This window comes from Oncorhynchus nerka, linkage group LG14, assembly GCF_034236695.1.
Source record: "Oncorhynchus nerka isolate Pitt River linkage group LG14, Oner_Uvic_2.0, whole genome shotgun sequence".
Classification (NCBI taxonomy): domain Eukaryota; kingdom Metazoa; phylum Chordata; class Actinopteri; order Salmoniformes; family Salmonidae; genus Oncorhynchus; species Oncorhynchus nerka.
The window spans coordinates 56,239,743-56,249,263 of record NC_088409.1 but is presented as its reverse complement, the minus strand read 5'-3'; the positions used below and the strand labels follow the sequence as shown (position 1 = coordinate 56,249,263).

Sequence of the window (9,521 nt, the reverse complement as noted above, 5' to 3'; positions counted from 1 at the left end):
TAGGATAAAACACATGGAGATAATTCTATTATAAAATGCCTGAAGAACTAAGTACTATCAGGAAACAACGAAGAGGAGCCCACACTACAATACAATCTCTGCTGTATACTGTACACACATCAATCTGAGAGGCAGAGTAGTATCCCACACTACAATACCATCTCTGCTGTATACTGTACACACATCAATCTGAGAGGCAGAGTAGTATCCCACACTACAATACCATCTCTGCTGTATACTGTACACACATCAATCTGAGAGGCAGAGTAGTATCCCACACTACAATACCATCTCTGCTGTCTACTGTACACACATCAATCTGAGAGGCAGAGTAGTATCCCACATTGCAATATCATCTCTGCTGTCTACTGTACACACATCAATCTGAGAGGCAGAGTAGTATCCCACATTGCAATATCATCTCTGCTGTATACTGTACACACATCAATCTGAGAGGCAGAGTAGTATCCCACATTGCAATATCATCTCTGCTGTCTACTGTACACACATCAATCTGAGAGGCAGAGTAGTATCCCACACTACAATACCATCTCTGCTGTCTACTGTACACACATCAATCTGAGAGGCAGAGTAGTATTCCACATTACAATACCATCTCTGCTGTCTACTGTACACACATCAATCTGAGAGGCAGAGTAGTATCCCACATTGCAATATCATCTCTGCTGTCTACTGTACACACATCAATCTGAGAGGCAGAGTAGTATCCCACATTGCAATATCATCTCTGCTGTATACTGTACACACATCAATCTGAGAGGCAGAGTAGTATCCCACATTGCAATATCATCTCTGCTGTCTACTGTACACACATCAATCTGAGAGGCAGAGTAGTATCCCACACTACAATACCATCTCTGCTGTCTACTGTACACACATCAATCTGAGAGGCAGAGTAGTATTCCACATTACAATATCATCTCTGCTGTCTACTGTACACACATCAATCTGAGAGGGAGAGTAGTAGCCCACATTACAATACCATCTCTGCTGTCTACTGTACACACATCAATCTGAGAGGCAGAGTAGTATCCCACACTACAATACCATCTCTGCTGTATACTGTACACACATCAATCTGAGAGGCAGAGTAGTATCCCACACTACAATACCATCTCTGCTGTATACTGTACACACATCAATCTGAGAGGCAGAGTAGTATCCCACATTACAATATCATCTCTGCTGTCTACTGTACACACATCAATCTGAGAGGGAGAGTAGTAGCCCACATTACAATACTATATCTGCTGTCTACTGTACACACATCAATCTGAGAGGGAGAGTAGTAGCCCACATTACAATACTATCTCTGCTGTCTACTGTACACACATCAATCTGAGAGGGAGAGTAGTATCCCACATTACAATACTATATCTGCTGTCTACTGTACACACATCAATCTGAGAGGGAGAGTAGTAGCCCACATTACAATACTATCTCTGCTGTCTACTGTACACACATCAATCTGAGAGGGAGAGTAGTATCCCACATTACAATACTATCTCTGCTGTCTACTGTACACACATCAATCTGAGAGGCAGAGTAGTAGCCCACACAGCCCTACACTTCTCAACAGCTGGCCACATTTAATTCATACAAACAGATGCAAGAGATGACAGTGCTTTCCACTTACCATGTGCGCTGTAGCAGGGTAGAGTCAGAAGAACTGCACAAATGAAACAAACAAATGTTAAGGACAGGAAGTCCAGAGATTGTACACACAAATTCTAGCAAATGAGCAGAGTTTGACAGTGATGGTCACATACCAAACATCCGTAGTGGAGTGGTCATGGTGTTTCTTTCCATAAAGCAATCTCATTCATAGATGGAAGCTTAAGATGAGCTGAGATAAGTAGTCCAATTCAGCCCCACCTACAAGCACCACCCCTGACAACAATAGCCAATTACCTTGCCATCCCAAAATATCCATAGTATGACCCCATCTCAATCATTAATATGTCGTATGAGTCATTGTTTGGCTGGGACCTGCTTTTCCGGTGGCAGTTGGTGAAAGTGGAAAAAGGGATCATTGCCACATTTTTGAAAATGTCAAAAGACTTTTCCAAGAGCCACTCATGTTCTTCCTTAACTCGATTTAATGGCGCTGCAGATGGCTGTATCAGACCGCTGTTATTATATATCTTAGCACCTCTACTTCCTGCGGCTGTGGATACAAGTGTATAGCCGGCTGCATACATTCCCTTTAGATGGTGAGAGGAAACGACTCAACATTCCCATCTGCTGGCCTTTGGGTTAACACTGGCAACAGTGTACAGACCACTGATTGAGATTGTTCTCACATTAAATGTCTTCTCCTGGTATGGGAAGCTCTCAGTCAGGAACATGAGTAAACTGGCACAAGGTGTCTATCAGGCCAGCAGAACAATCTGCAGTGAACAGCCACAACTCCAAGAAATGTACACACACAAGGAAAGCACTCCAGGGCTTCAGCGACAACACCCACCCAACACCCACATCCTTCAAAATGCTGCCGTCCGGTCGGCAGTGCTTCATTTGTAAATCTGCAGGTACCGTAACAAAAATGTAAGAGGGGGGGGGGGGGGTCTTTTTTTTCAATACATCAGAAATGACAGGCTACTTTTGACACTGTCAACTTGACTTGGATTAAAAATGTCCTCGTCTGGAATCAATCAATATCCTAGGCAGACGAGTGGAGACACACGTATAGAACAATATAAGGAGGAAAATAGTGTCAAAAAAAAAAGAAGTTCCACTGACTCACCCAATGATGAGTACTTTGTAACACAGTGCTATTCGCTCCATAGACCCATTTGGAAGTTGATCAAATATTTTGACCGACAGACAGATTAGTCTTCTCTTTTCCGCAGCATCCATTTGCTTTCCAACCTGTGTTTAGTGTTTTCCCGTGATTGTATTTGAAATCATTACTGTGAAATGATTTGGCTGCGTGCTGTTCATTGACAGTCGTGACGCAAAAATCAGCCGATTAATATTAGGTGGCTCCTGACTGTAGGCTGTATATGCCTTGTGATTGGGCTACACACAATCCACAGCTAGATACATTTTTAAAAGCTATTGATCCTCTGTGGCTAAATTATACTCTTTGGTATAGTAGGTTATTCTGAATTATTTAATTTATTTCTGTACAGACAGCAGTAGGCTAATTGTATCATTTTGGCAAATATATTTCAATTTATCAGGGGGTGATTCAGCGCCTTCAGCAACCTTCCCGTGGCTATTATTCTATAGGCCATCTGGGGGAAAAAATAGAATTAACTGCATATTAAATAATTGTAAAACAAATACCAAAAAAGGATGACTTGCAACATTGGAGGTATTAAAGTAACAGGCTCATGTCTATCAGAGCAGAGCAAGCGAGAGAGATCATATCTCATTTTAGCTCTGTGACAGGCACACTTCTCTCTCTTACCACAACAACAGCCAAGCGTTGGTCTCAAACAGGCTACAATGTTGAGTAGATCTAACCCCGGGCTAGCCCAAAACTGATACATTCTTAGAATATCAGGTGTGGGCTAAAAATCTACATTTTCACAATACGTTTTCTTGGGGGGGTCAGGAGAATTTGCGAGGAGGCAACTCAAAATTATTTCATTGCTTTTAATAGAATTGTTACAATGCAAACAGTGACAATTAATTTTCATGCCACGAGAGGTAGGCTACCGAATCCGGAACATAATAGACAATAAATAATGTTTTCTTATCTATTCTATCATATCATACCATGGTGACTCTTTCCATAAACATAGATAAAAGACGCAGTGAGATAAGTAATCCATCACAAAAATATCCAATTGGGTAACCATCATACATACAGTGGGGCAAAAAAGTATTTAGTCAGCCACCAATTGTGCAAGTTCTCCCACTTATAAAGATGAGAGAGGCCTGTAATTTTCATCATAGGTACACTTCAACTATGACAGACAAAATGAGAAAAAAAATGTGCATTACCTCACTCTGATTTGCACTTCCTGCATATGTGGCTCTGAGCCACCCACTCTGTTATCACACTTCTAGTTTTGTCTGTTTCTCACGTCCTCGAGATCAGTATCTTTAGCAGCTGTGTGTTGACCTTAGTCATCTAAATATATATTCTGCGTGCCAGAGGTTTGTGTCCAAATCTAGGACAACTGGGACTCTGTCGGTATAGTCTCCAGGTGCCAGTGTGTGACTCATACTGTATGTATGTACAGTGGGGCAAAAAAGTATTTAGTCAGCCACCAATTGTGCAAGTTCTCCCACTTAAAAAGATGAGAGAGGCCTGTAATTTTCATCATAGGTACACTTCAACTATGACAGACAAAATTAGGAAAAAAATCAGGAAAATCACATTGTAGGATTTTTAATGAATTTATTTGCAAATTATGCTAGAAAATAAGTATTTGGTCAATAACAAAAGTTTATCTCAATACTTTGTTATATACTCTTTGTTGGCAATGACAGATGTCAAACGTAATAAACTGGAAAAAGTGAAGCTATTTGTTTGTCAGTACAACCAGATCCACAGCTTACCAGGGGGAAAACCATCAACTTCAACGGATTCATAAGCACACCCAAGAAAAAACACACAGACACAAACACACACACACACACACACAAGGGGAAAGTTATTGTTCAACAGGTCATTGACGGTTCATGGAAGATCCATTGAAGGGAGTAGAGATGACGGTATGGATGCAATGTTATTGGTTGTTCTTGTTATGTCAGTCACTGACAGTCACTCAATTAGCCCATGTCATCAAACTTTTTTTCAATTGGTAGCTCATCTAAACGTAGTAATCAAATCAAATGTTGTAAGTCACATACACACGGTTAGCAGAAAGTGTAGCAAAATGCTTCTAGTTCTGACAGTGCAGCAATATCTAACATGTAATCTAACAATTCCGCAACAACTACCTAATACACATAAATCTAAGTAAAGGAATGGAATAAGAAAATATACATATTACATTTACATTTAAGTCATTTAGCAGACGCTCTTATCCAGAGCGACTTACAAATTGGTGCGTTCACCTTAAGACATCCAGTGGAACAGCCACTTTACAATAGTGCATCTAAATCTTTTAAGGGAGGGGGGGGGTGAGAAGGATTACTTTATCCTATCCTAGGTATTCCTGAAAGAGGTGGGGTTTCAGGTGTCTCCGGAAGGTGGTGATTGACTCCGCTGTCCTGGCGTCGTGAGGGAGTTTGTTCCACCATTGGGGGGCCAGAGCAGCGAACAGTTTTGACTGGGCTGCGCGGGAACTGTACTTCCTCAGTGGTAGGGAGGCGAGCAGGCCAGAGGTGGATGAACGCAGTGCCCTTGTTTGGGTGTAGGGCCTGATCAGAGCCTGGAGGTACTGAGGTGCCGTTCCCCTCACAGCTCCGTAGGCAAGCACCATGGTCTTGTAGCGGATGCGAGCTTCAACTGGAAGCCAGTGGAGAGAGCGGAGGAGCGGGGTGACGTGAGAGAACTTGGGAAGGTTAAACACCAGACGGGCTGCGGCGTTCTGGATGAGTTGTAGGGGTTTAATGGCACAGGCAGGGAGCCCAGCCAACAGCGAGTTGCAGTAATCCAGACGGGAGATGACAAGTGCCTGGATTAGGACCTGCGCTGCTTCCTGTGTGAGGCAGGGTCGTACTCTGCGGATGTTGTAGAGCATGAACCTACAAGAACGGGCCACCGCCTTGATGTTAGTTGAGAACGACAGGGTGTTGTCCAGGATCACGCCAAGGTTCTTAGCGCTCTGGGAGGAGGACACAATGGAGTTGTCAACCGTGATGGCGAGATCATGGAATGGGCAGTCCTTCCCGGGAGGAAGAGCAGCTCCGTCTTGCCGAGGTTCAGCTTGAGGTGGTGATCCGTCATCCACACTGATATGTCTGCCAGACATGCAGAGATGCGATTCGCCACCTGGTCATCAGAAGGGGGAAAGGAGAAGATTAATTGTGTGTCGTCTGCATAGCAATGATAGGAGAGACCATGTGAGGTTATGACAGAGCCAAGTGACTTGGTGTATAGCGAGAATAGGAGAGGGCCTAGAACAGAGCCCTGGGGACGCCAGTGGTGAGAGCGCGTGGTGAGGAGACAGATTCTCGCCACGCCACCTGGTAGGAGCGACCTGTCAGGTAGGACGCAATCCAAGCGTGGGCCGCGCCGGAGATGCCCAACTCGGAGAGGGTGGAGAGGAGGATCTGATGGTTCACAGTATCGAAGGCAGCCGATAGGTCTAGAAGGATGAGAGCAGAGGAGAGAGAGTTAGCTTTAGCAGTGCGGAGGGCCTCCGTGATACAGAGAAGAGCAGTCTCAGTTGAATGACTAGTCTTGAAACCTGACTGATTTGGATCAAGAAGGTCATTCTGAGAGAGATAGCGGGAGAGCTGGCCAAGGACGGCACGTTCGAGAGTTTTGGAGAGAAAAGAAAGAAGGGATACTGGTCTGTAGTTGTTGACATCGGAGGGATCGAGTGTAGGTTTTTTCAGAAGGGGTGCAACTCTCGCTCTCTTGAAGACAGAAGGGACGTAGCCAGCGGTCAGGGATGAGTTGATGAGCGAGGTGAGGTAAGGGAGAAGGTCTCCGGAAATGGTCTGGAGAAGAGAGGAGGGAATAGGGTCAAGCGGGCAGGTTGTTGGGCGGCCGGCCGTCACAAGACGCGAGATTTCATCTGGAGAGAGAGGGGAGAAAGAGGTCAGAGCACAGGGTAGGGCAGTGTGATATACATATAAACATGTGGATGAGTAATGACAGAGCAGCACGGTCGAATTACCGGCCCGGGGGCCCCCATTGATTTTGTTAGTCAGTCTCACTCAGATATTATAATAAAAACTGCAAACATTTCCCTCCACCCTATGGCAAAGTGTCTAGAATTGCATGAAATGAGTTATACAATTACTAAATATTCTCTGTGCCCCATGGCAAAATGTTTAGAATTGCAGAAAACCTGTTTTAAAACTGTGATGTTATCTGAATCTGTTTTTGTCAAAGGGTCGGGGTTGGTACTGTAAATCAGAGTGAGGTAATGCACAGGAAGTTAATGAACTTGAAAAAGTGACGCTATTTGTTTGTCAGTACAACCGTATCCACAGTTTACCAGGGGGAAAACCAGCAATTTAAATGTATTCATAAGCACACCCACATACACACACACAGACACAAACACACACACACAAGGGGAAAGTTATTGTTCAACAGGTCATTGATGGTTCATGGGAGATCCATTGAAGGGAGTAGAGATGACGGTAATGGATGCAATATCATTGGTTGTTCTGGGCGGGACTTTCCTGCTGGATCTCTTGTTGCCAAGCTGAAAAGAATGAATGTAGTAAGAGAATAAATGAATGTGTTGCTCTATGTGTGTTGTGTTGTGTTGTGTAAAAGGATATCACAGTGTGTTTGTATGGTATCCGTTTTAAAAGAAAATCGGAAGTATGACAGCAACATTTTTATTTATTACCTTTTATTTAACTAGATTAATGAGATGTTACTCCTAAGCAGCACCGGTTGTTCTAGTTACAGTTGTCTTGGCATGAGGCCCGCGGCACTCCTTTTTAAAGGCCCTCAGATCAACAAAACATTTTTCGCAACTCACTCGGAATCTCAACTTACTCAACTTAAGTCAGAATAGTAAAATATACAAGGTGCAATTTCTAAATGGTCTCTTTTTAGGTCAGTCACAGACAGTCACTCAATTAGCCCATGTCATCTAACATTTTTTCAATTGGTAGCTCATCTAAACGTAGTAATCAAATCAAATATTGTAAGTCACATACACACGGTTAGCAGATGTTATTGTGAGTGTAGCGAAAAGCTTGTGCTTCTAGTTCTGACAGTGCAGTAATATCTAACATGTAATCTAACAATTCCGCAACAACTACCTAATACACACAAATCTAAGTAAAGGAATGGAATAAGAAAATATACATATAAACATGTGGATGAGCAATGACAGAGCAGCACGGTCGAATTACCGGCCCGGGGGCCCCCCTTTGATTTTGTTAGTCAGTCTCACTCAGATATCATAATAAAAACTGCAAACGTTTCTCTCCACTGTCATGACGTTGCCCTCTTTGAGTACAGCAAGCCCATCCCCCTCTCCCTGCCTCCCCCTGCCTCCTTCAACTAGGCTGCTGTGGTCAGAGAGAGGTCGTAAATTCCCGAGAAGACCCTGCCTCATGGCCACACAGTATAAGAGACAGAGTGAATTTTCATAGAGAACAAAGGAATTTCTTCCACCTCACAGAACTTGAGGTCTGAACAAATTTCATGTTCCGGACAAGGTATAAAAGATCGGTGAAGAATCCAGCTACGAACTCAATTTCTTGGGTCTCATTCAATTTATATATTTAAATTGTCGGACATACCTTTCTAGGTTCTTCCAATTAAATGAGACACCTTAAGCTTTGCAATAGTAACCTAGATGAACCAACTTCCCAGGTTAATTTAAAGTTGAATTCCCAGATAGCCTATACATTAAATTGGATCAATCAGTAAAATCTGCTTCTGTAAAGCACAATCAATCAGTCCCGCCTCCAGCGGGAATCCCATATGGCTTTGGCCTGAGGGGAAAGTGTACCATAGTGGTAAATGTACCTAACATTACCTTTATGATAATCCAGCAATCTCAATTCCTTGGGTTTTATCGTCTCATTCAATTTATTTATTTAAATTGTTGAACATACCTTTCTTGGTTCTTCCAGTTAAATGAGACACCTTAAACTTTGCAATAGTAACCTAGATGAATCAACTTCCCAGATTAATTTAAAGTTAAATTCCCAGATAGCCTATCCAGGTATGATTAATCATTATCTTTGATTAATTCAATTTGCTTTTGCAAATTCATTCACGTCCAACTTCCACAGTACTGTCCAGTACTGATGGTTCATTAACGTCTATAAATAGATTAAAATCGTCTTTGCAGCTCCCAATATATTCCAAAACCAAACTTTGGAAAATTAGGAAAAACAATTTTCCTTTCGAATGTTAAAACTGTGCAAGCTATCAGAGGGGGTAGTACCCATTCGCCCGCTAATTAGTGAACCTCCACCCGCAAATGGATTGATCTCGGACCTCAGCAGTGATACCAATTATGCCATTAGTTATGCCATTAGTGGAAAAGCAGACAATAACGCTTTCCAAAATCAACCATCGGGCGCAGGCCTCGTAAAGGTTCTCTCCAGTCTAGCCCTGATGTCTTGCCCTCCGAGATTGGCATCTGTCCAATACCGCAGTGCACAGCTGAATCACGAGCAGGTAAGGGTAGACATAAAAGGACAGGTGGAGAGAACCGGGAAACCAATGACAAATGCAGAAAAGGAAACATTTCTGCTAGCTATGGAACTGCGCTTGAAAACTGAACAATTAAATGTAATTGCAAAAACGTATGACGGTGAACAAGCACAAGCTCTTCAACAAAATCGTCTTCTACAGGAACAAAATCATATGCTACAGGAACAAAATCATATGCTACAGGAACAAAATCATATGCTACAGGAACAAAATCATATGCTACAGGAACAAA

At 42.8% G+C, this 9,521-nt stretch overlaps 1 protein-coding gene across 1 annotated transcript in view; it reads right to left on the bottom strand.

The window, feature by feature from the left end:
• The window catches only part of LOC115142120 (uncharacterized), a 17,234-nt gene extending 15,339 nt beyond the window's left edge, over nucleotides 1-1,895 (bottom strand). Inside the window, exons 1-2 of the mRNA XM_029681591.2 lie at nucleotides 1,791-1,895; nucleotides 1,658-1,690 (exon numbers count right to left, since the gene is read on the bottom strand). Coding sequence (XP_029537451.1) covers nucleotides 1,658-1,690; nucleotides 1,791-1,830 — 73 coding nt within the window. The 5' untranslated portion in view covers nucleotides 1,831-1,895. The remainder of the gene's footprint in view (nucleotides 1-1,657; nucleotides 1,691-1,790) is intronic.
• Between the last annotated feature and the right edge of the window lie 7,626 nt (nucleotides 1,896-9,521).